The 27,324-nt window shown below is 40.0% G+C and overlaps 1 protein-coding gene across 1 annotated transcript in view; it reads right to left on the bottom strand.

Moving 5' to 3' along the window:
- LOC111871980 (titin homolog) overlaps positions 1-15,795 on the bottom strand; it is a 46,260-nt gene extending 30,465 nt beyond the window's left edge. Inside the window, exon 1 of the mRNA XM_023865427.2 lies at positions 15,621-15,795. Within this exon, the coding sequence (XP_023721195.1) occupies positions 15,621-15,696 (76 nt within the window). The 5' untranslated portion in view covers positions 15,697-15,795. The remainder of the gene's footprint in view (positions 1-15,620) is intronic.
- Positions 15,796-27,324: the final 11,529 nt, after the last annotated feature.

The following is a 27,324-nucleotide window of genomic DNA, read 5'->3' as shown; positions in this document are numbered from 1 at the left end:
GGGACTTTAGAGGCATTCGTGAATGAATGAATGAGTAAAATACAAGTAATACACAGAAGAATAGCTGAAAGATTGTTACGAATACATGATGCGTACATTGCTCAGTGCAAACCGGAACCTGAATCAGGCGGAAACCTGTCTTCATTAGGCACAACTTCTGATCCTCAGAATATAGAATTAAACGAATGTAGCATTTCCTAATAATAAACGACGATAGTTTAGCAGAGAAGCCGGAAAGCTGAAAAGATCGGAACGGAGTCCGCAATAATGCCTAGCGCTATGATTTCCGCTCGCAAGTGTCTGTTCCGTCCCAAGCTTCTGGAATTCGTCTGCGCAGGAAGACTCCCGACAAGCCCGCCGTCAGCCAAGAGCACATGCACAGAAAGGCGAATGAAGAATGTCAAAGAGAGCAACAAATGCTTTAAGAGGAAGATATCGTGTAAAATAAGTTAAAGTTGTCCTTGTGTTTAACGAATTAAGCACTACCCCCATGAAAGCGTATGGGGTAGTGGATGTATACATCCACATTTTCTTGATTTCGGCACTAATTGGCGGTGAGTGGTCAGCTTCACGCCTCGGCCGAATTACCCCCGGTAAACTTTGGATAGGATGTTGGGTGGGTGCCACAGCCGGTCTGGACGACGTGCAGAAGAGAAAACTCTTGACCTTACAGGGACTCGAACTCCGACCCCTCGGTCGTCCAGCCCGTAGCCAGTTGCTGTGCCGTCTACGCTATTCTGGCTCCTCAGATAACTGTGCACCCTTGTAATATTGTTCGGTGTCTAGTCAGTACGAGTTTGTGGTTCCTGACTTGAGCCATATACTGCTGCACAGTTTGTTTAACGGATCTGTCAGTAATTCAGACTACACGGCACCGAATGACTGGATGAGAATGACTATGAACTGGAAAGGATGTGGAAGGAAACGGCCGTCGGCTAATTTTAGGCACTACCCAGGAATTTCACTGGGAGTAAGTGAGAAAACCATCGAAATGTCTCGGAATGTTCGGTGTGCACGCTGAACTTCGAAGTGGGCACCTCATGAATACAAGTCACAAGCGTTATTGAATTGAATTGAATTGAATTTATTTACATTCTATAAATCCTAAGCAGGTTAGTACCTTTGGATACAGAACAAGTGAAAAGGTTACATACATAAGTACAGGCAATTTTAGCTTAAAAATTAATATAACTTAATTTTACATCATTCTCTATTTACATTGAAGTATTCATCTAAAGAGTAGAAGGAATGAGCATGTAGATAATTCTTTAACTCTGATTTAAACTTTTTAGTATCATTGCCCAAGTTTTTAATACTTTGTGGCAGATTGTTGAACACTTTTATGCCAGTAAAGTAGACTCCTTTTTGATATACTGATAAAGTTGATGAGGGTAGGTGGAAGTTATATTTTTGTCTAGTATTCATGTTATAGACATCAGAATTTAATTTGAATTTATCTTTGTTGTAAACAACAAATAAGAGAAGCGATAATATGTATTGCGATTGAAGAGGTAGAATTTTTAATTTCTTAAATAATTCTCTACATGAATCTCTACTTCTACATCCTGTAATGATTCTAATTATATTCTTTTGTATTTTAAAAATTATTACACTATGTGAAGAGTTCCCCCAAAATATTAATCCATAGTTCATAATAGAATGAAAGTAGGCATGGTAAACCATCTTCAATGTTTCCTGTGACATAAAAGGCTTAATTGATCTCATCGCATAGCAAGCTGCATTTAATTTAGGTATAATTTGTTCAATATGTATTTTCCAAGACAGTGTACTGTCTACATGTATTCCAAGGAATTTTGTATCAAGTACTTTACAGATTAATTTGTTGGCATAACTGATGTCCAGATCAATTTGGTGGTTGTTTTTAGTTGTGAATGATATGTAATGGGTTTTATCAAAATTTAATGAGAGTAAATTGGCTTCGAACCATCTGTTTAAGGCTTCAAATACAATATTTATGTCATTTTTAAAGTTTTCAAATTTAGAGTTCTTAAATATTATACTAGTGTCATCTGCATATAGAATTGGTTTAGATTTATTGTTGATGGTTTTAGATAGATCATTTATGTAGAGAAGAAAAAGTAAGGGACCTAAAATTGATCCTTGTGGAACACCGTGCTTTATAATTCCCCAGTTTGAAAATGCATTATGACTGGAGTTTTTATTATTTATTTCAACTCTTTGATACCTGTTTTTGAGGTATGATTTGATCCATTCATTAGCTTTGCCAGTTATTCCATAGAAATTTAATTTCGATAGTAAGATATCATGATTAACACAATCGAAAGCTTTTGCTAGATCACAGAAAATCCCTCCCACAATTAATCTGTCATTGAGAGCACTTAAAATATCGTTAGTTAGTTCATAGGTTGCTTTTTCTGTTGTTAGGTCTTTCCTAAATCCAAATTGCTCTTTGACTAATATGTTGTTAGAATTTAAGTGTTCAAGTAGTCTATTATACATAACTTTTTCAAAGACTTTTGAGAATGAAGTCAATATGGATATTGGTCTGTAATTAGAGATGCATTTTCTCTCTCCTTTTTTAAAAAGTGGTTTCATTACAGCGTATTTTAAGCGTTGAGGAAAAGTACCTGATGATAAAGATTTATTACATAGATGATTCAAGGGTGAACTGATGTAAACAGAGCTTGCTTTAAGTAATTTGGTAGAGATTTCATCATATCCATGTGAATTTTTGGGCTTAAGGGATTTAATAATGTTTTCAATTTCCTTCCTTGTTGAGAATTTGAGATTGATATTTGGAAATGAATTGTTAAAGGCACGAGACAGATAGTATATTGGATTATTATTATTATTATTATTATTATTATTATTATTATTATTATTATTATTGGTATATGTTTTCTCAGCTAATGAAAGGAAATATTCATTAAATGCACTTGCGATAGCTTGTGGATTGTTAGTGGACTTCCCTTCAATATTCAAACTTTGTACGTCTTCATTAACAGATTTCTTTCCTGATTCAACTTTCACAATATCCCAGGTGGTTTTAATTTTATTGTTTGATTTTAGAATTTGGCTGTTATAGTTATTCTGTTTGGCTTCTTTAATGACTTTTGACAAAATTTTACAGTACATTTTGTAGTGACTTTTTAGTCTTGGATCATTACTGTCCCTACTGGCCAAATATAGTTGTCTTTTGTGTTTACATGAAGTTTTTATTCCAATTGTTATCCAGGTGGATTTGTTTTTATTTTCATTTTTGACTATTTTTAAGGGAAAGCTTGAATAAAAGATCCTCAAGTATGTGTTCAGAAAGCAATTAAATTTAGAATCAATATTATTGCTGTCAAATACATTGTCCCATGATTCATTACTTAATTTTGTGACAAAATCTGCCATCGTATGCTTGTTGATTTTCCTTACTGTTTGATATTGTTGATTACTGGGCTGAAGGTCAATATTATTTATTTCTATGAGTTGAGCATCATGATCGGATAAGCCATTTATAAAGGGTCCTACAGTATAGTCTCTTAATTTTGAGTTATCAATGAATATATTATCTATCGCTGAACTAGAATTATTTTGAACTCTTGTGGGAAAGTTAACAGTACTGGAGAGATTGTAAGATGATAACAAAGAGTCTAAATTTAGTTTCCTATTACTGTCGATGAGATAGTTTATATTTATATCACCACAAATTATAAATTCAACTTTTGAACTATGCAGTACATTTAGGATGGTTTCTAATCTATTTATAAAGTGATCGAAGTTTCCAGATGGGGCTCTATATAAAGTCAGTATACAAATATTAGAAAAAGGAGAGTCTAACTTTAGAGCACATGCTTCCAGATCCTGGTCTTTGCAATAATCTTCTAAATTTATTTTAGTAAATTTTAGGTTTTCATGTACAAAAATACTCACTCCTCCTTTCTCCAGTGTTTTCCTACAGTATCTAGCACCTAAATTATAATTTTCTAAGTGAAGATGTTCTAATTCCAGCTGTTTCATGTGATGTTCAGTAAGGCACAGTATGTGTGGAAGATTTGAATTCATGGAGCTTATTAGTTCATTTGTTTTGTTTCTCAATCCTCTTATATTCTGATGGAATATTCTTAGTACTTTATTATTCACTGAATTTAGTAGACTGCAATTACCTTTTCCGATTTCTATTGGTTCACTTACATTATTGTCTGAAAGATTAGTTTCTTTTGCAATTTCTTTTACTTGATAAACTTTACTTGCACTCTTTATCCTAAAAATGATTCTGAACACCCATGACAACTGGAATGTGTCTGCCTTTAATGCTCTCTGCAATGAGTCGCGTCAGCTTGTCCTTGCCTCGAGGATTAAGGTGCAAACCATGGACAGTATGTTCGCTCCTCAATATTGAAGAGACATCAATCGCATCAATGTGGGCCGCTCCGACCTCCACAAGCGAACGCTCAAGCCGAAGATTAATCTTATCGCCTGAGGAAACCTGATTTAGGTTATGTTAGCTGGGAGTAAGCATTCCCTGTCAGCCAGCAAATCACGTGCAATGGTGAAGTTCCGCCCCTTCAGGTTCTTGTAACAAGAAGGTTTTGTTGTACGATTATCAGTGCATATGAAGATAAATTTGTAAGTAGACAGTAGTAGAACGACTGGAGGTCCTCAAAGTGGCGGTTATAAAGCTTATCTTTAGTATATAACGCTGCATAGACCGTTGAAGTCAATTGACGATTCGGAGGAAGAAATCACTTCCGTCTTGAGGGTTGAAGAGTAAGCCAAGCAAGAAACCAACAAGAACCAGGCAGTAAGCAGCGGGTAGCCTGCTTCATGCTCGTTTCTTGCTTGGCTTATTCAAATTATTCAAATCGCGGCCCCTAAATTCGCGGCTTTTTTTTTCCATTTTGTGTCAGGAAATGGAATCAGAACACATTACACTCCTACTACATACAGAAGTACAGTGGTTATCACGAGGAAAAGTGTTAACGCGAATATATTTGAACTTAATGAGGAGGTACGTGCATTTTTGACTGTTGAGGGGCATGAGTACGCGGATTTATTTGCAGATGATGAATGGGTATGAGGGTTGGCATATCTTTCCGATATTTTCGTACACTTGAAAGAGCTGAACAGAAAGATGCAAGGTAGGAACGAAAATAAACTAACTACTATGGATAAGGTACAAGGATCTGGAAATAAGCTGAATTATGGATACAGAGAATTACAGATGGGTCGTTTGAGATGTCCCCGACTGTATGGCCACTTGCTGAAGGCAATAAAATGGTGATGGACACAATTAAACGACAATTAGAAATGCTGCTGCAGAAATTCAATAAGTATTTTGGAGACAGTGTACAAGATTTCGACTGGGTTCGTGATCCATTCGTTGCGAATTCAGAACATCTTCCGATTAATATACAAGAGGAACTCGCAGATTTAAAAGCAGACAGAACATTGAAACTAAAACTTCTCGAAGTTCCTTTGGATACGTTTTGGTTGGCAATAAGGAGTGAATACCCGGCTATCTCCGAGATGGCAGTTAATGTGTTATTGCCATTTTCAACTACAGATTTGTGTGAACTGGGATTCTCGGCGTTAACTGAAATTAAGGCATTAAAGAGGGAGCGGCTCAAATCCATCGATGAAGAAATGAGACTCGCGTTGTCAACGATTCCACCACGGATCAGTCGCCTGTGTGCAGCTACGCAGGCGCAAGTATCACATTGAGGCTATGAGTAGAATTACTGTATTTACTTTAATAGTAATAGAAGTGTATTGTCTACACTCTACAGTGAATTAAATTTCATTAATTGATAATAAACGAACGAGTCGATTTCTGTTTAATGATAATAAAATAACAATATAATAATATTATAGTAATAAGTTGACCACGTTACGTATTTATATTAATTGTCTGATTTCATGCGTTTTTGAGGGGAATAACATTTCGGTGTGCCGTGTTGAGTCACGGACACTTCATGGTGTGCCGCGAGTAGATGAAGGTTGCGCAACACTGTCTAGACAATCGGCTCTCAGACGGCGGTAAGGTTGTCAGCCATAGGCGCCGGCCGCCATTTACCCCCGCAGGAAGATTCCTGGTACTCATTTCTGTTAGAGGCTGAGTTGACCCCAGGGTCATAGTGCGACTGGAAGGATTACGTAAATTGAAAGAATCCACCTCAACGGGACTCGAACCCGCGACCTTCTGGCTTGCAGCATAGTACCTGAACCAACTACGCTACCGCAGTGTTTAAGAGCAGGATGAATGTGCATGAAGAATTTGGTGTGATGCGAAATGAAATGGCTGTCACCTACTTTAACGTATTATTCAAGCGTTTTGCTTAAAGGGATGTGGTGGAAATCAATAGAGAACTTCTTGAGGAAAGCAGGTCTGCGGGCCGCATTTCCAAACACTAAACAAGAGTGCTAATCGCTCAAAAGATATTTGTGGCATGTTCAGATAATGATAAAATCCAGAAATCTGTACTTCCATTGCTGGATGTGTAACAACAAACGTGTTGGCTGCAAGACTATTCAAGATACGCAAATGATATTTTATAATATTTTGTGTCTGGCTACTTCCGACCTCTCCTGCATTATTCTTAAAAATATTACATGAACTAGCGATCTGTTTTACAGCTTCAGGTAATCGGTTGTTTTAACTGCGGAAGTCCGTGTACAGGCGGAGGAAGTGGAGGAAGACGCCCTGATGACAGACCCTCTCTCTCTCCGCCCACTGCCTCTCCTGCTATGTTCCAATTACTGCTATGTTGAAAAGAGCGACTACAAGAATGTTTCTGAGGGCTTCATTAAACGCTCTTGTAATACGCACTTCATCACATCATACTGGCAATTAAATATAAACTCCTACACAAACTATCTGTTATCAAGTTATGCAGAATTCATCATTTAATTTTTGTAAGAATGTTCCACGTATTTCTGTAACTTTTTAAACCATGAAAGAATTGTATCCTGGTTATACCAGTAGAATCGGCCGCATGGTCCCTGCTCAGTATGCAAGAAGTAACTGAGTTACGAAGTTATACTCTACCACACTAAAGCTTCTAGGGCTCATCAGTTTCATAATACATTTTCTTTCATGGGTAGCCTTAAGATTTTATACGTTGTTTTAGTTAGAGTAAAGCTTGAGTATCCGTTGGTCGCCTGGAATAAACTCATATTGGCATATTCTAACAAACTTTATAACATGCAAAAAAAATTATAAGTGTATGTTACAGTCGAATTGATAAATTTGGTTTCTCTAGCAAATATCATTTGGTTTTAGAGTTTTTAAAATTTAGAGAAACTTATTCCAAACCACAGAATCTTGATGGTCTATTTCTTTATAGTGTTTTAAAGGGAAATTAGACCGTCCTCCTATCATAGACTCTGTTAGCCTTCGTGTACTCGATATTTTGATTGTAGACTTCTCTATTTGACAGTAAGCAACAGAGTAAGATTCAGCCATTCAGCCAGACGTGCAAATGCTGCTAATGGTACATGCCAATTTCCTGACGTTCTCCATTTGGGCAACATTTCACGGGAGGAAACATTTTCTTTGCATAATTTTGGTTAAATTATCCTTTTCATTTTACAGGGGATGGACAAAAATATGGAAACACCTCGTGAAATGCATATCTGAATTGAAGTGTTTATTTTAGCGACGTTTGTAGGTAATGCTGTCGTATCTGCCCAACACCACTACCTGTGCAACCTCCGCAATACATTGCAAGCTTCATTTGTTGTCGAGACAGTGTTCTGTGCAGATTTTAGTGCATCATGTCAGAGTTAACAGAATTCGAACGTAGGTAAATAGTTGGGGCCCGTATGGTGGGTGCTTCCGTAACCAAGGTAGCCGAGGTTTTTGGTGTTTCGCGAGGCACAGTATCCAAGATTATGACCGCATACAGGAGGACTGGAAAAACCGCATCCGATAAACACCAGCGTGGACGGAAATGTGTGTTGAGTGATCGAGACAGACGAACATTGCGTAGGATTGTGACGAAAAATAAGAAGACTACAGCTGCAAAAGTGACTGCTGAACCAAATGTCACGCTCACAAACCCTGTCAGCACCAAAACAGTACGATGGAAACTCCACAATCAGGGTATTTCTGGACGAGCTGCAATTCCAAAGCCACTCATCAGTGATCAAAATGCCACTGAGAGGAGAGTGTGGTGCCGAAGTCATAAAACCTGTACTATGGAGCAATGGAAGACGGTCATTTGGTCGGATGAGTTCACCTTTACACTGTTTCCGACTTCTGGCAGAGTTTACGTCTGGAGAACGCCATACCAAGCTTACGATCCAGATTGTTTGCTGCCAAGATGAAGCGTGGTGGGGGTTCGATCATGGTATTGGCAGCCATATCGTGGTATTCTGTCGGACCCATCATTACCTTGCAAGGTCACGTCACTGCCAAAGACTATGTGACCATTTTGAGCGACCAGGTCCATCCCATGGTGCAAACTTTGTTCCCTAATGGTGATGCCATTTACCAAGCCAACTATGCCTGTGTTCACATAGCTCACATCGTCCAGGACTGGTTTTCTGAGCACGAAGATGAAGTGTCACGTCTGCCTTGGCCCCCAAAATCGCCACCTATCAATATTATTGAGCCTTTGTGGTCTGTTTTGGAGAGCAATCTGCGTGCGCGCTATCCACCTCCATCATGGTTAACAGAATTTGCCAATGTTTTTCAGGAAGAATGGTATAAGACTCCCTTGCAAATCATACAGGACCTCTATTTATCCATTCAAAGGAGACTGCAAGCAGTTCTGCAAGCCAGAGGTTGTCCTACACCATATTAGTCATGGTAATGTGTTTTTGTTGGGTGTTTCCATATTTTTGTTCATCCACTGTATCTTTGTCATAAATTTTAGTGTTTGTGAGCAATGTGCCAATGTTACTGGCAAAGACTCTAAAATGAATTGAATTATTATTACTGTTAATGTAAAGTAAGTAAGTAAAGGTATCTCTGTAAGAGGCCGTGGAGGCCCATAGGGTTGTGAGACGTTGAGGACAATCGGCTCATAGATGGCGGCAAGGTTGTCAGCCTTACATGCAGGCCGCCCTTTAACCCCAAGAACATTCTAAGACTATTCCTGGTACCCATTTCTGTTAGAGGCTGCGTCGACCCCAGGGCCATAGTGCGGCTGGAAGGATTAGGTCAACTAAAAAAATCCAATGAAGTAATCGGGATTGGAACCCGCTACCTTCCGACTTGTAGCCTAGTGCCTGAACCAACTACCCTACCGCGTGCCCCCACTTTTAATGTTTAAATTAAGATTACATCAAGAGATTTGTCTCTTTGTTCTATTCTTACTTAGATAGGTTTATGTATGTATTTAAGAGATTTGCTCAGAGCGTTTCTAGGCAACGACCCAGTAAACACGTTCCAAAGTGCTACAATGTAATATGTGTCTCGGTGGACGAATGGTATAGCTCATTACTAGGCAACCGTCAGAGTGCCAATAACTCGCTGGCTAGGAATCACTTCACTTGTGTTTTCTATGTTGCACGTGTGAAGCCTATATAACGAAGACCCGTTGTAGCTTGGATTAGTGCAGAGTGCAGTGCAGTGTAGTTAAGAGTTCAGGAGAGTTTTTAGTTGAGTTTTTCGTGTCCCAAATTCGAGACTGAAAATCGAAAGACATTGCTTAAATGTTCCGAGACTTGCGAAAAGTGTTTTACAGCCATTACATTAGTATGTCAACACCTGGACAGGCAACTAGGTTAAGAATGTTGATGATCAGCATTTATGCGTAATCACATAAGTAAGAAGCTCTGCTAATGGGGCCACTGGAGTATTATAATATTATCAAATACGCAGCGATAAAGTACCCCGGGCCCACCCACAACCGTAGGGGTAGCCAATGGAAACCTTCCACCCCGAAATTTAGGACGAAAGGAGGAGTTAACCTCCCTCTTTCGTCAACAGCCGATTCAGCAAGTTAAAGATATAAATTACTGAATTTAGGAGACTTAGGGATCACATCTAAAACGTAATAACCAGTTGTCAGCCGGAGGCCCTATTCGATATGTGTGCCACGAGATGGTGGATGGCGACATTTATCTGCATTTCTATTGCAAGTAAGTCTCTTTGCTCATATTAGCCATGCTGTTAAACAATAGAGTAGATAAAAGTGTTGTTGTATGATCTCAAAGTACAGTCTCCAGTGTACCCCAGCAAGCGCCAGGGTAGAATAGGGTAGCAATGGTGTAGAGAGTGACAGGCAATGAAGGGAAGCAACAGTCTCACGGTACTCCCCACCCCCAGAGGGAAATTAGAAAGAGAGTAGCGAGAAGCTGTTATGTAAACAGGCCAAAGGCGGCCCTTTTTAATGTAAATATCAATGTAAATAGACCAGTGTACATAGGATAGGATGTACGCAGGGAGTTTTGATTCACCCCTTCATAACCATCCCGTCCACGACCGATCCCGAGCGACCATAACCAAGACAGCAGACGGCAGCCGAGTGCATCGAAGATTTTAGCTAAAAAGGGTAGCGACAGACTAAAGTAATCATATTTTCTCACCCCCTCCCCCTGAGGTGTAACAGAGTTCCGAGGTTCCATGGTGATTGAAAAAATAAATGGCAAGACATCATTGTGATTTGAAGCGGTACTTCCTGTGCAGAGATCCGTTGCTAGGAGACGACTAATGAAGACGGACAATCCTAGTGCGTGTGCAACTTTGAACTGGAAGTTGTGTACATCAGCGACAACGCTGTAGTTATGTGTGATTAAGAGAACTTGTAAAGAATTTGTAACCGAAGAGATAATAAATCGAACTATCCGTTATTTTCTTCACGCATACCCTACTACACGTGACAATGTATATATATTGTGAGGTATATGCTCTATGCAGGACACCCCCTCCCCAGCCAGCGGTGACGTAACAGCTTCGGAGCGCTGCCGCTGCTACTGTAACAGGCCAGTCAACACTCCGCCCCCTTCCGCGGTGACGTAACATAGGACACCACTGTAACACGAGGCAACAGGGAACGGTATAAAAAGCTGGCTGAGCAGTATGTGATCAGGAGTGACACAGTGCGGATCGTGAAGTCGCCGAGAGCAGTGGGTGTAATTGTGATACTGCAGATGGCAGTAATTGTGTAACTGTGAATTGTATGAGTGCGAGGGCGAGTGTTCAATAAATTCGCTATATTCAATACGGCGTGAAGTTATTTGTCGCGTGACCTACCGAACACGTGACAATATTTTTTTTAAATTTGCTTACGGGAGGGAGTCCAACTGGGTCCACTCGGAACGGCGGCCACTGATTGGCCTATTGTAGTCTGCCCCGGGTGATTATGATGATGGATAATTTGGTGGAATGAAGATTGGCAGGGGAAACCGAAGTACTCGGAGAAAACCCGCCCCAGCGCCACTTTGCCCACCACAAATCCCACTTGATCAGACTCTGGATCGAATCCGGGCTGCCACGGTGAGAAGCCAGTGACTAACAGCTTGAGCTATGGCGTGGCCTTGACGGCCTTGACAATGTATGTTACACATGACTGTACAAGTATGTATATTATTATTCATATTCGATATCCTTTACCTTTTCAAATTATCGAATTTTCTGAGGGAACTGAGCAAAACGATGGAAGGCCATCCCGACGAGCACGAGCACGAGTAATGTGGACGCGCCTTAAAAGAACAGCTCTATGTTGCTACAAGTCTCCTGGTCTGAAGTCTCCTTTATGGCAGACCACATGTTCGTATCCTGCCTGAGAATGTGATTCCATTATGGTTAAACATGTGGTTAAATCTTGTGATGTTATAAAGGACATTTTTTATTTCACTAGCTCTACAGCCCCCTTGGGCCTTGGTCTCTGATTTTCAGTTTCATGGTCATTTTACAGACGGTAGGAGTCCTTGGGCGAGTGACCAGCTCGTCGCAAGGCCTCTACCTAAACACAGGACAACACATATACACACCAAACATCCATGCCTTGTGTGGGATTCGAACCCACGATCCCGGCTTCTGAGCGAGCGAAGACAGCACATACCTTAGACCGCTCGAATACCGTGACCGGCGTTATAAAGAATAGAGTTTCACCAATTATTTTGCTACAACGAGACATAGGGATGAGCTAATGGAGAATATAGAGGTCTCCGATTTAATTTTAACATGCACGTTTAACCCAAGTGTTAATTATATAACAGCGACCATACAGACCAACACTAATATTTTCAAACGAAGCAATACATGCTTCATAGCGTCATGGTAGAACTATCTATTGAGAAAGCACCCGCTATAACTAATTAGTTAATTACAAAGGTAAAGTTGTCCCTGTGCCAAGCCACGAGGTACAGTTCCTAGCATGCGTAAGCTGGACACTAGGTGGAGCTGAGTGGTAAGCTTCACGCCCGGGGACGCTGCGCTTACTCTAAAGGTAAAGTTGTCCCTGTGCTTAACTAATTAAGCACTGCACCATGAAGGTGTATGGGAGAGTGGATGTATAGCTCCACGTTATCTTGACATCGGCACTAGCTTGAAGTAAGTGGTCAGCTTCACCCTCGAGGATAGAGCACCCGGTACCCATTGGACAGGAGGTTTGGTGGACCCCAGAGCCGGTCTGGACGACGTGGAGAATAGAAAATTCTTGACCCTACCGGGACTCGATTTCCGACCCCTCGGTCTTCCAGCCCGTAGACAGGCTCTAACCGACTGCGCTATCCCGGCTCCTACACTTACTGTATCATTACTACATTCAAAATGAAGTTAATAGGACCTAAAACTTTGTGACGACGGATAATGTCGAAAAGCATAAAGTTTGTACAAAATGAAATTGATTTAAATGAGACAATCCCACACAGTATCAAACATATCAGTTAAAATTTATATGTAAGAATATAAAAATCATACGAAACGCATGTTGATGTTGAACTAGTTGCATTCCCTAATATCGTTTATAGGTCTGCATATTCACTCGGAACGTAGAACGTGATTTCCTATGAACACACGCTAAGAATCGTAGTTACGTTGCCAAGTCAGTTCCCAATGCTCTCTATCGCGTTGTTATAACAGGCCCTGGTACGTTTTTAGAAAAATATACATAAATTATAACGCGTTTCTATTTATTGTTCCGTGCTGTGAATTTCTGAAAAAAGAAAGCGATGTCAAACATGGCAACCCAGATTCACACCCGTACGAAACTACAGGCAAAATTATAATTATGTAAACAGACGCTTCACAGGTTAAGAAAATTTGACCTTATGCATATTGAGTCCTTTGTCGTCCACCATCAAAATGTCGCCTTGACAGAGGCAGAATACCATTAGGTTAAGGTACAAAATATAAATGAGCTGTAAATGAAATATTGTTTTCGTAAATATGATTTTTTAATGCTTGGAACAATTTTTTTTTCGTGCGGGCATTTTTCTTTCGTGATTGCACTTTATTCCCCACAAAGGGCAAACATGCACGAGCACACGTATATACGTGTATGCCCGTACGTATGCACGCAAGACCTTTCAGACAGGAAAGATTGCGTTGAGTTGCGGCGCTTCTGTCTTGTAATCTTTACATTTTTGGACAGTCTGTGCTTCTATTTGAAGGCAGCAAGGGATACACCCAGCAATGCGAACAAGGAGATGGTAGGTCCTTGTTACGAGTGTGGAATGTGCGAAATTTCTTTATATAGTTTATGGATAAGGCTCTCAAAACGTCTGGCAGTTCAGACCAACACTGCCGATTGTATACAGTGATACATTAGACGCTGGTCCTTTTGCTGCAATAAATTTAATTTATAACAAATTAGAGGACACAGATCGCGAATAATTTGCGGGTAAACTTAACAGTCATATGTAATATATACTTGCACACGCTGTATAAAATATACGTCAAAGAAAAACTTAAGAAGCTTTAAAATTAATTAATAGGGCTTATTCATCTGTCATAAGGTGTAACATAATCTTGCGGCTTACTTTAAGTCGCTGCCAATATCCAGATTGTAGTTTCTATGAAAGGAATATTTGGGAATAGTGATTGGGAAGGGCCGGTCACGGTAGCCCAGCGGTCTAAGGCATGTACTGTCTTCGCTCGCTCGGAAGCCGGGATCGTTGGTTCGAATCCCACTCAGGGCATGGATGTTTGGTATGCGTATGCGTTTGTTCTGTGTTTGTGTCGTCCTGTGTTTAGGTAGCGGCCTTGTGATGTGCTGATCACTCTTCTAAGGAGTCCTACCGTCAGTAAAATAATCATGAAACTTAAAAATCAGAGGTCCGGGCCCAAGGGGGCTGCAGAGCCAGTGAAAAGAACAATTGAATGAGAAGGGATTTAGAAGGATGCGGTCGTGGTCTCGTAGATGTATTATCAGGACACTTTGTGCAGGGACTGAGGAAGCTCACGATAAACCTCAGTCAGGATAGCCGATGTTCCGGTCGGCATTGCAGCTGAGTATCTTCAGGGCGTTGCCGAAACTCAAGTACTTTCATTGTAACCGAATCTTATAACTGTAGCAGTACTGCACTGACCAATGTAAAGTTTATTTGAAATTAATGTTCACGTGTATTTTATCTTTAATGAAAGAAACCTTTCTGCTCGCAAATGTCAATAATCTTCATACTAAGTAGCCTTCAGTGAATTTTAATCACAACCGCAAGTTTACCCTTACTAAAACATGAATAACCGATATTGCAGTTGAGCACGGTGAAGTAGTAACTACCTCCATTTATTACAGAATCAGAATTTTCCTTCACACTGGATTAACGTGACAGACAGACAGACACGTGAAATAGCTCAGAACTTGTTCAACTGTCTGTACAACAAAAATATTGTTACTTCACCGTATATTGTGCCTTGAACACCAGGGAAGTACCTTCACACAGTGCCATCTATGAGCTAATAGCATGGGAAGCGTGCTGTATCACGGAACAGACATTTCTTCAGAAAATGTTTCTTTGTTTCGTGGTTTTACGCATTTATTTATTGAACATTTCAAATTTAAGTAAATCCTGCACTTTTAGTATTCATCCTGGCATTTAACGGGCCAGTGAGAGTTACTGGCCATTTAAGATTCGACAATTTAAAGGCTGACCTATTTATCATGTTAATAAAAACAAACTAGTCTGAACTGTAGCGTATTTTCTTGTCATACACGTAAACAGTGGAACTGCATGAATGTCCAGTGTGTTGTAGCTCTGAGAAACGAGCAATATAATGATTTCAGCATTAAAACAAATCAAATCTTAAAGTCTCAGCTCTCCGGACAACCCATCCTATATTTTTCATTATCGTTGTCGCCTCTCCCTTGATTATGACTCTTGGTAATGCGATCCTGAGATACCGATATCCCGAAATATTCGAGTCATAACTGAATCCGATCACGGTAAGGAGGAAGATGAAATGTGTGAAATTATGCGGCGTAGCCTATTATAATTTTATGTTTTACTTCATGCTCGACAAAACATTCTTGATCATGATATTGTTGTTCCATGACGTCACAATGAAAGAAACGGATTTGATACTCAAATCAAAAACGAATACCAAAAAAAAAAATTGTTCTTTATCAAAACAATTTTAAGTTCAACACTTAAGAACTGTTCCTTCAGTTAACCATATACACCATATGCAAGAATGCTGCCACGCATGAAAGCATAATTTACGTGGTGGTGCCATCAAAAGAATGGCATGTACTTACCTGCTTGGTCCCAGTGCACATATTTCTTCTGAGCCTTGTTCTTCTGTTGCGGCCCCTTGGCCGGGGCGTTGCCCATGACAACAGCTTGGCGACCAGACGGCTATCCTCTCCCGTCTCTTACATGCCGACTCGGTGTCCCGCCAACACAGAATTAGCCGCTCTCAGCTGCGCTAGCTCTGCTCTTTGGAACAGAGTGAGGGCCAGCGAGACGCGCTGCTACCCTGGACCGTGCTACTAGGAATGCGCTATCCACACTGTTCCGCCATTGTACCTCAGTTTATACTTTGGCTGGGTCAATAATCAACGCTATGTTAACTGTGGAAGCTATGTACCATTGATAAAACTGGTGAATACTGTTAGGAATTTGATCTTCCTTGATACGATTTTATTCAGCGGAAATATTAGAAATAGTTCAGGGAAGATTGTTTGAACACTTCACCTCTCTATACAACACAGTTGCTGTCCTAACACAATTGTTAGTGAAATTAAGAGCGAAGAAGGACCTATTGGCCGAAATGTACATAATAGTCTTAGGCACTGTGAACACTATGATCGCGGGTTCTAATATTGCGCAGTGTATTCATGTTTGTGTGTGCTTTTCTTTCCCCGTCCCCATAATTCTTGCAACCTGAGCGTCCTCTTCGCCGAGAGATCGCTGGGTTCTGCAGCCTAATTTTATTCAAGTGTAAATGGTTGAATGGAAATTAGTTGACGGATCTACCGAAACAACAACTGTACAGTTTCTGTGTACACAGGCATCTGGCCGGTACGTGAGAAACGTCCCGCTCTGCACAATGCCCTTATCATCACCGTTCGTTGAATGATACTCAAAACCAAGGCTGGAGTGGCTGACTACGTGTATTTCCGCCACTTCTTTACTTAAAATATTTTCTCGAGATAGTCTGCCGTATCTCGATCAACTCCGTGGAGTAAAGTATTCCTTGAGCAGTTCATAAAAGGAATTATCTATTCTACTTGAAGAAGGAGGCAGAAAGTCCCTCTGAAACGCCAGTAGCGATCTCCCATTTTGCATGTCACATCCCAGAAAAAAGTAACCTTCAAATTTTGTTGTCTTGCAACCTGGATATGTATTATATTTTTCGCAAAGCATGCCATTAGAACTTGCTTCCATTTCAGTGTAATTCACATCTTCTTACCAGTGGACGGGTCGTGTTGCTATAGCACCCATTTTAATACTGTTCTCCAATCTACGCTTACATACCGCAATGACTCCCTCCTCGTAATGCTCTCCAGCTAAAATTGTGTCCACTTCTGCCCTGAAGATGGAGGCAGAAGGACTACGCTCTTTCGAAGCGCTGGTACCCACCCACCGGACTGGTCGATGTTCTAAAATCACAATAAAATATATATAAATATTTTTTTTGTTCTTCTCATGAGTATTATATGACCTAGCAATTTCACTGTTCTTAATTTATTAAATCTGTGATACACAAGATCATGTGACTGTGTAACTTTTCGTTCAGCCTGAACGTCCTCATGTCATCTTTCTTTGTTACAAATACTTTCCGAGCTCACGTCCCAGACATTATTTTGAAATTGCATTTCATGGATCGAATAACGTTGACCGGTGCCAGAGTGAGGCTTTCCAGAGATTTCTTCAGTCTCTGTGATAGTTAATGGGGTCTGTTAGTACAGCACAAGTAACTGCGAGAGCTACGTATATTGTTGGCAAATGGGCGCATTGCAAACTATCACTACAAGATACTGGAATTAACAGAGGAAGTACAATACTAACAGCCTTGGAGCGATATGAATTATAACATCAGATTCTACTGAGAGAGCTGCCTGATCCGCTGATCACGCACTTATTGCTCCACGTCGAAAATAAAATATTTCAACCAGAGTTATATTTCAGAATTATTTAAAATAAACAAAAATTTAGGTATTTATCTCTGAAGTTACCATTTTATCTATATCGAAATGGTTGATTTTCACAAAAAGAATCCTGAAACTTGGCCAGATATAAGGGTGCATGTTACGCAATGTGTGAATGTGGATCGAAGGCGTTTGCTGTTTCGAAAAGTTACAGCACGAAGATCGCATTTCTTAACTTGCTTGGGGCAGGAATGTGGAACCTATGGCCGTATCCATCTGAGCTGACAAAGGCTTCATAGTTTCCTGATCCCCGATCCAAGGAATAGTTCCATGTGTTCCAAAATTAATTCTGTATTGGAAAAGTCAGAAGTCACAATCCGTAAGAGGAGAAAAGAGAAAGAAAAAGGTACGGGCAATAAACAGCGACATGAAATCCCCCCCTCCTCCTTACACAAGGGCTGACTAACAAGACTGAAGCAGACCTAATGGCGCTTGCATTCGGTATGTACTCAGTTCGAGTCCCTTCCTGGTAACGTCTATTCTGAACAGCTTTCTTCGTAGTCACCGCCGTGAAAACCTCAAATCTTACACAGCATTCTCCAGAGTTTTCTTCACTCCCTGAAGATAAATTCAAAGATAATACTCTGAAACAGTTCTACGCCCTTCCTGATTCATTTACAGTTACCTTTTCGTTCTTGTGAGAATTGCGGAATAGAACGAGTTCATCCGATATGGTGCAAGAAGTCGGCTATAAATAACAAAACGTATATAAACCACAAAAACAAATACGGAAGTGCCCTGCCATCTACCATATTCTCGGAAACTACATTATCCATTTACGATTGCTCAGTCGATGCTCATAGAACGACATAATCTTGCTTGCAACCATCTGAATGACAGGCCGTTAGTCGCCGGCTTCACGCCGCGGCGGCTCGGGTTCGAGCCCGGGTCACGTCATGTGGTATTTGTGGTGGACAAAGTGGCACCTGGGCAGGTTTTCTCTGAGTACTTCGGGTTGTCCTGCCAAGGAAACTTGCAAACGCCACGCAACCGCAAATTTCGAGAATTTATATCAGCTTAAGTTGAACACTTGTTCCTGAATTGAGCAGCGCAAATTGAGGAAACGGCAAAGAAACTTGCGGAACGACTGAGAAACTCAACTTCCAAGCAACGGAACATGCCAGTCTTCTCATAGTTGCGTTGCCGGGTGGTTTCCTAGTGTCAGCTGTTCTATAACGCGAGTCAGTGATTCATTTGTTTCTAAAGATGGCATGAAAGGATGAAGAAGCTGCTAATTTTGTTTTGGGCAGTTACTTGAGCAAGGGCTTGGTATAGATGACAAACGCCACCCAGACTATGCTAGGCAGGACAAAATAGATTTGGCTTGGAAAAGAAATTTTCATGAAATGGAGTCTGGATCCAAGTTAAGTGCTTTCGAAACAATATAAGCGAGTCTGTTTAAACTGTCACAGAAGAACGGATGCATCCAGTGTTTTCTTTTCCTAATACTGTATTTAAGCATCCAGCACTACGTCACATATTTTACTTATATTTCCGTCTTAAATTCAACTTATGATATAGTCAGCCTTCTTCCACATTACATGGCTCGGCTTTATACGGCCATCATCAGGTGCCTTCTGTCTTGCTAAAATTGTTGGACTGTATGTCAAAATTTCTTATCGCGTGTGAACGCGATATTTCTTATTCTAAATAAATTGATCTTAATTAAAACACATTAATTAACATCCCAATATTTTCCTTATGGTCGACGTCCTCTCTTCTCACGCCGTCTCAACCACTACCACATTATGACAGGATCAGTGTTATTATCTTCCGTTGCAGAAAGTAAGTACACGAAATTAAAAATACAACCGTGCATTACGTCGGGCGAACATAGCCACTTAAGATGATGTGAGCAACTAATCAAACATAAGTTTCCTCAGTATGCGCCTGCTAATCTGGAAACCAGTTGCCTGCTTGAAATTGGCGACATTTCTGGGAAATTGCGGTTGCGTTGCGGCTGCCATTTTCCTTGGTACGTCCTCGCCCTTACCGTCGCCCATCTTAGTTTCCGCAGGTCCAGTGCCCGTACTGCCTTCATCCATTTAAACAGTGTGATCGTGAGCTCGAATCCCACTCTGGACATGAAGTTACGTCCGCGGTTTCCTGGGTTTCTGTTGTATTGTGCAGGTAAATGCTTTGCGGAAAGCCGACCGCCCGTCTGAAAAGTCCTATTAGATGTCTCTTAAAATTAGGAGTTTCAGAAGCTAATTGTGAACTTACACAGAAGAAAGGGCCGAAACGGTAAAGTCTGAAGAAGAAACCACAATGAATATTGCACGTATTATCTACTTCAGTTGTTGATGCAGCCAGCGTGGAGAATTGTAGGAGTTACTTTTGAACGCTTTTTGTTTTTGCTGTTTACAGTCAGAGAAGGTTAGCTCTGAGAACTCACAAGAACTCTACTCGTAATCGTCAATGAAAGCAATCAATAATAGTATTGTTTGTAAACTATGATCATGTCCAAACGTGACTTCATTTCGCATAATGAAATTAAGCTTCAGCCTTAATGAATTCTGCAGAATTCGTCCAAATTCTACATATTGAATCTCTGAACTAATATACTCGAATTTGTGAACCGTTTTCTCCCTTACGCATTCTTTTTAGATTTATGGGGATAATACTGCTCAAACTTTCCTCCCAGGACCTTGAAGTGCGTGACAGTAAGCGACTTTATTAAAATGTCTACATTCTCTCACACAGCTACACTTCAGACAGCAAACATGTGGCCCAAGTCTGGCAGATACATCGCGCCCACACTGATACTTTCACCTTAAGTGCACTGGACACAACAATGCCGCCTCCTTGGGCACTGGCAATGAGTCCATTCAGCTTCTCAAGAAGGCCGGCAAGATTTACTCATGTACTCAGCTGAACGGTTCTATTTGGATGAGCGTATGAAGATACAATACATTTCGGTCACACCATACTTATTTGACAGCCGTTTTGGTTGCACCATATTTTTGTAACAATAATGCGCTCACTTTATGTAGGCCTACGTTGTACGGAGAATTTACTGTAAAATTAATTTAGAATGGTCAGATAGCGAAGACGGTCCTGATTTGTCTTGAGAAATGCACATTATTACAGCAAATTTTGTGGCCTTGTTTATTCTCATTTCCGTTTGTTTACTGAGCGACGTCATATAAACTTACAAAATTTTACACTGTCCAATGAAACCTGGTAAGCGATGAACGTGAAGAGTGAAACGGTAAAATTTGAGAGAAGACAGCCCCGACCTATTTAGCAGCTCCTCCCCTCTTCAGCCTACTCCCCACTTGCGGATGGTAGCTCCATTCATCCGAGTAGAAAACATGGCTTACTATTACTCCGGAATTTTCCTGAAGGAAGGAAAAGACATTGCAAAGAACGCCAGGCTGAGTATTCAGTCTCTATTATGAGCTCTGTACAGGAAATCTCCAAAACATGAAGCAGGGCTGCCAATCGCCATACTGCTCAGTAGCTTTCATTAAGTTGTAATCAATGGACCTGCAATTCTTAAGTTTTAGAGTCGTGCATAATTGTTTCGATAAGACCAATTCTGATGGAACCATTCTTCTTGTAACTCGCTGATACATTGAAGTTAGAGGCGAGAGAATGCTACACTGAAGCAGAAAAGAGTGGTCCCGCTTAATCCGAATTAACAGAAAAGGAAGAAGGCGACAAGAAAGTGACGCCTGCAAGTCTAGCTCAAGCCCATTCACAGTAGAGCTGGGAGTCATGCGGAACAAAAAGAGAAAACAACAGGAACGTCTGATCGGCTGAAAAGTAAAGCTCTGGCTATATATATCAGCATTCCGAAGGGGCTGGGTTCAGTCGTTAGCAGTGGCAAAGTGGCATGTGATGTGAAAGTGTAAGAAATGACTAAATTACGATATCGTGTGAGTATCTGAAACACGGATTAGCCTAAGAGGATACATATATTGGTGAAATTACATTCCATTTGATGTCGAAAATTACTGGTGTGACAGATTTTTATGCACAGTGCAATATTTGTTTCGTATTTTACCACGCTTTAATAGAGCGCCCCTTTATTCATTAATCATAACGCGCAGGCTAATTACAGCAAGTTGTTCTCCTATCAGTACTTCATCATGTAAAACAGAACATATTGCAACTCTTTCTCTCCAGAAATAAGACATTACTCCTCACTGTTGAAGCCATTGTCTCCCAATCTAATTTAGCCACTGAACCCTTCCGCATTCGAAACATTACTACAGAACCCCTCCCCCCCCCAAAAAAAATTATCTTATATGTGGCGAAAAATCCAGACTACAAACAAAGAAGGATAAGATTAAATGAATATTAAACAAGGATGTAAAATCAACATATTATGTAAAGTAAAGTTATCCCCGTAAGAAGCGGTGCAGGCCCATAGGGTTGTGAGATGTTGAGGATCTCACAGTTTCTAGACAATCGACTCACAGATGTCGGTAAGGTTGTCAGCCTTACGCGCCGACAGCCCTTTACCCCCCAGGAAGATTCCTGGTAATCATTTCTGGCAGAGGCTGAGTCGAACCCAGTGCGACGGTGCGGCTGGAAGAATTACGTAAATTGAAAAAATCCACCTCATCGGGACTCGATCCCGCGACCTTCAGGCTTGTAGCATAGTGCCTCAACCAACTACACTACCATGTGCCCCCAATATATTATGTAACTGTACATATTTGAAAAAAAAAATCACATTTCGTGTACATGAAAATGAAACTTAAAAACTAACATGCCACATGTTTGGAATTTTCAATGCAAAGAATGAGTTCTCTACTTCACATCCCAGTTTTTTTTTACTTTGCTTGATAATAGAAAGTTGTATTCTGAAATCTGACGCCGCATTTTGACTTTTCGTGTAATTTGTCTTCATTGCTGCGTAATTCGAGAATGCAGTTTCGTACAAATATATGCTGGAGACGGGTATCAGCGGACGAATTCACACGTCTTCATAAAGCTTTCTCCTCTGAGGCACAGATATGTTAATTCATTAATTTCTTCTTTGGGAGCGACATTTCTACTACAAAGAAGGTCCAAAAGGAAAATTAATGTAAGCGAAGTTTATAGTAGTAGTAGAAATGAAATAATTTTTGTACTATAATAGAATATTCTTGGGGAACCCTTATTTTCACTTCGCGGAATCCCGTGGTTTTACGTAACAACATTTTGTAAACATTTGTTAAAACTAAATTTAACATATATTTGAAATTCTCCCGGTGGTGTCTTGTGGGATGTGACGCCGTGTGTTCTGGCAGTAGTTCACTGACGTTTCAGAGGAATGAAATCCGTCTACAGGATCGAAGGCTAAGCCGAAGAAGCAAAGAAGGAAACATAAATTAGCAAGTGCGTTTCTACGAAACGTCGGTAAACTTCTAACAGGCTACACAGCGTCGGAGTACAAAACTCTTCAAATGTAACGTACTTATAAAGGAAAGGTCGCTTATACTGCTTATCGATTAATATTGAAACAATTCGGTGCTGTGGAAATAATGATTATCCGGTCATCTTCACAGGTACACGATTGTTACAAAAATTTAATATAATTTTGATGAAACAGGACATTTCTTCAATATTAGACGTGTATGGATTAAAAACATAAAATTTCAGAATTACAGAAAAACACTGATATTGTATAACTGTATCTTTGCAGGTGGACTATATAATAGCGAATTATAGACAATGCCAAAATACCAAGTAATAACTTTTTTAACGCGTTAATTGCAATTGGAAACGTTATGAATGCTGTTGATAATTTTCTGAAGTTACAAATTTGAACGCATAGATGGTCAAAACAAGAAACGCATTTCCAGTGACAATCATGAGCAGAATGGTCGTAAGTAACTATGAAATTCATTATCACGTTGTCTTATTATGACACACCATAGCCAAAGGGAGAAACTCCGTGCATGTGCGTGTGTTGTACTAAGAACTTAAATTTATTTCACTACCAATACATTTTGTGTGTTCTTTGCACAGAGCTCTTACAATTAATGAATACGCCTAACACGGAAATTTCCATATCAATACGTCAGAATTCTTTGCTTCCGAAATTAATGCAACTATTCTGATGAAATCTGTCTTGGGAATCTGCACCTAAAAGTGTCTGCTCGATGCAACCTATGCCTAAATCCTATTTGCATGAAGTGCAAACAAAACTATTTTAAAAGTGCTTCTTGCTATAATAAGTATACAGCTCACCGAGCTCTACAGCGTTTATTTGAAAAATTACTGTAGGGGAAACCGGGGCCAGATGTTACAATTTTTGTGTGATGTTTTGTTGTTGTCTGAGTATTGTGTGTACGTGTATGAGAATGCTGTATGTATGGAAACAACGCAGATGCACAATGTTCGTGACATCATAGGTCTTTTAAGTAATATTTTTCATATGATCCATGTAATTCATTTCTAATAAATATTTGTATTTATTTATGACTGTGCCCAATGTAACAACGTGCCCCACTACGGGGTACGTTGTTATGCTGCACGGGGTTACTTGTTACATCACTGTCTTACAGTAACGCAAATGCAACATTAAGTTTCATTACATTTATCTCCGTAGTATGACGTACCTGATGTGAATAAAATTGTCATATCTGAATTAGCAACATATGCTACATTATTTTGAGTTGGATAAAGAATACAAATTGCAGATTTTAGACCTACGATCGCTTATTAGGGATATATGTTTTCCAAAACGATTATAGCGACGGCATCACATTAACTTGCAGACGCGAAATCGTCGCTTTCGTCATCAGAGTTACATTTGCTAAAAATACAGAATTCGCTGAATCGGGCGCAAAAATCGTGGGAAAATCTATTACAGGTGTTGAACTGGATCCGTTTTGTTGGGGCTCTGGACATTAGGAATTTTTTCGCACAATCAGTACAAAAGGATTCAAATTAGTTTCCAGGAGAGTAAACTTTTCAGTCATTCTTTTTCAATTGTTTAGGTTTTCGTGACTTCTATTGGCTATCACTAAATAATCTGTTATATTTAACCGACTTAGCTCACGCCCCTCTTTCAGCCTGTAAAGCACCCTTTAATGGAGTATCACACAAAAACACTCATCTTTGTTTTTTATCTTTTCTGCCTGTGATTCTCTGTAAGTTCTCCTGCTTTCGGAAAATGTCTGTTTTCGACATGACTTAGTCGCAGATTGTTTTCTGAGGATGTGACCTATGTTTAATATTGACGTTGTAGGGTGAGAGCTAACATCTAAAATTGATTTTAAAGTGTGAGAATCTGAGAATCCAAAATTTTCAGGGTTTTCATTATCTTGAAATGGTCAGTCACTCAGAGCAGAGGGAGAGACATCTTCGTCAGTAAATATGTCGTCGTTAAACGGCCATGCTCTTATTACCAAAAGATCAAGACTTGACGTTCTTTGATGTGATCGCATTTGGCAGCGACTGGTTCATTATGAATGGGATGTTGCAAATAATCACAGATTTTTAGGATGAATTCTTAACGATGCGACAGGCGCGCTGCAATTGCATAAGGGGTCAAGTCTGTAAGGGGTACGAGGTTGGAAAGGCAATACTGCCGCTCCGTTTTCCTTGGAAAGGTCAATCATTCGTAGAGAAAAAATGTGAGTGATGATTGTCCAGTAGAAGTGATATAGGCTTATCTTTCGTAACTATAATATGCTTTATGAAATATTTCATAAACAATATAAAATCATCCCCTATCATCCACCCTGATTTATTATTATAACAACGCTATCACTGAAGTATGAACAAATTTCAAAATGTTTTCAAGGAGTCTGATACACTGGGCTGACTCGCATGAGACCCATGACTTTAGTGCCTAGGAATGAAGGGAAGGAGCTGGAGGGGTTCAATGATGCCACTTGACTACGGCTCACCGCATTTATGGTTATGAAGAAAAAAATATGATTTCAGCTCATGCAATTTCTCATTTTTATAGGGAATCAGTTGCAATTGAAAGCTGTCATTTAATTCGGGCCCTAAGCACCCACAACGGGAACTTAAATCTTGCACCTACAGGTTATTTCTAACTTCTAAAATGAAAAAAAAAAAATTCACTCAGTACTTGACAGATGATTTTCTTAGAAAAAATCTTTAACCAGAACTTCTTTTGTTGTCTCCGTGTGCGTTTCTTTAGGCATGGCGCTTCTGTTCGCAGTCCTCTTGTGGGTACTCATACTGCCAACCGAACAAAATCAGGTGGAATACGAGTACAGCAGCGGGGCAAGCTGTTACGGTGCGACGTCTAACCCCTGGCTAGTTGTAACAACTTAGTCTTTATTATATCATTTAATTTCACAATGAATTACAAGAACAAAGACATGTTATACAAATTTTGAAATATCACAGTAAAGTACACGAATTTCAGTTGTGTAGATGCTAAGACACCCGTTCGACAGACCTAAATTAACTCGCTCTTATAATACAAATATCAAGAAACTGGAAAATAACTCCAGGAAAAAGAAAATATGTTTTCATCCATCCACGCAGGACAACTAACTGCAGAGCAGCTATCGAGTGGGGATCAACAGAGGCCCAATATGTCTTCCATGTTGTAGTTGTCAGAGCCACCACTATGGACTGTTGATTTTTAATTTTAATTTAACAACTAGCCCCGTGTAACAACTAACTCCGGTTTCCCCTACAAAAATGCAATTTAAAGAATTTATTTCCTTGCACACAATTTTGGAATGCTTTTCAAATTTAGAAAGTTTATGCTCATTGTTTAACCAAAGATTCTCTGTTCCACAGCGCCAGCAGATTCCTGTTCTCTGCTTTCTTCTGTTCCTATTGCAAGAGCTGAGCGGTAAGCCACGGTTCACAACACACGAGTTTCATGGACCCGTGCCTAATTATACACAATATCAGCATGATGTAGCAAATCAGATCTTTCCATCGTTACTTTTCTGCTTGTATTCAAAAAATGTTATCCAGTTTGACTCAGAATTATACAGTGCTTGACTACTTTATTTTGTAAACGGCAGATTTAACGCCTATGGAACCACAATTTATCACTGTAACGCAAATTATAGAAATCGGCTGCAATGGCCAGGAGATATTCGAGAAGAGTCTTCGATAATATGCAGGCCTACAGTTATGATATGTTACTTACCTCTCTCGCCCAAGAAACAGCATTAGCTGAGAATACAGTGTCACCCTACTAGTGGAATTGTCCATTGAAATTCAGCGGGGAATCACTTCTAACCTTTTATCATCCTTAACTTCATGGCTTCCTTTTCTTTAGCCCTTCCATGTCTTTATGCCTGGTTCCCTCCTATCTCCGATCGAACAATGACTCAAGTTACATCTTCCTTCAGATGGTACAAGTTCGAACCTAGTGCTGTCATCTGTAAAAATATGCGAAAAATACTGAAGTTTGCGAGCGAAATAACATGCACACATAGTCAGATAAGGCACATACATACCCATAAAATATCAGATAACATAAACTTACATATATTTATCTTTGAAAATAATTGACTGCATAGACTTTTTACAGATAGAACATAGTATGTTTAGCCTTAGTCTTGAAATGACGTGTGTCTACATCATACAGAATTCTCTAGACGGCTTGAAACTGTGAGTGAACAGAGGTGAACGATCTCTCACTAGAAAGCTATGTAACGTGGCCCTGGTGCTGGCAAAATGAATGTTTTGCGATCAGAGTTGCGAAAGTTGCACAACTGCATTTCCAGTCTATGGACGGGTTATCACAGCAACGTATTTTCAAGCGTTGTAATAAGTCTGTTAATTTTTCAAGACTCACATAACGGTTCGCGACAAGCGGGAAGTCGTTTGTTCAATCAAATCAAAGTCAAAGTCACATTGCGAC

This window comes from Cryptotermes secundus, unplaced genomic scaffold (assembly GCF_002891405.2).
Source record: "Cryptotermes secundus unplaced genomic scaffold, Csec_1.0 scaffold2529, whole genome shotgun sequence".
Lineage (NCBI taxonomy): Eukaryota > Metazoa > Arthropoda > Insecta > Blattodea > Kalotermitidae > Cryptotermes > Cryptotermes secundus.
The sequence above is the reverse complement of the archived record's forward strand: the minus strand, read 5'-3'. Positions and strand labels throughout refer to the sequence as shown.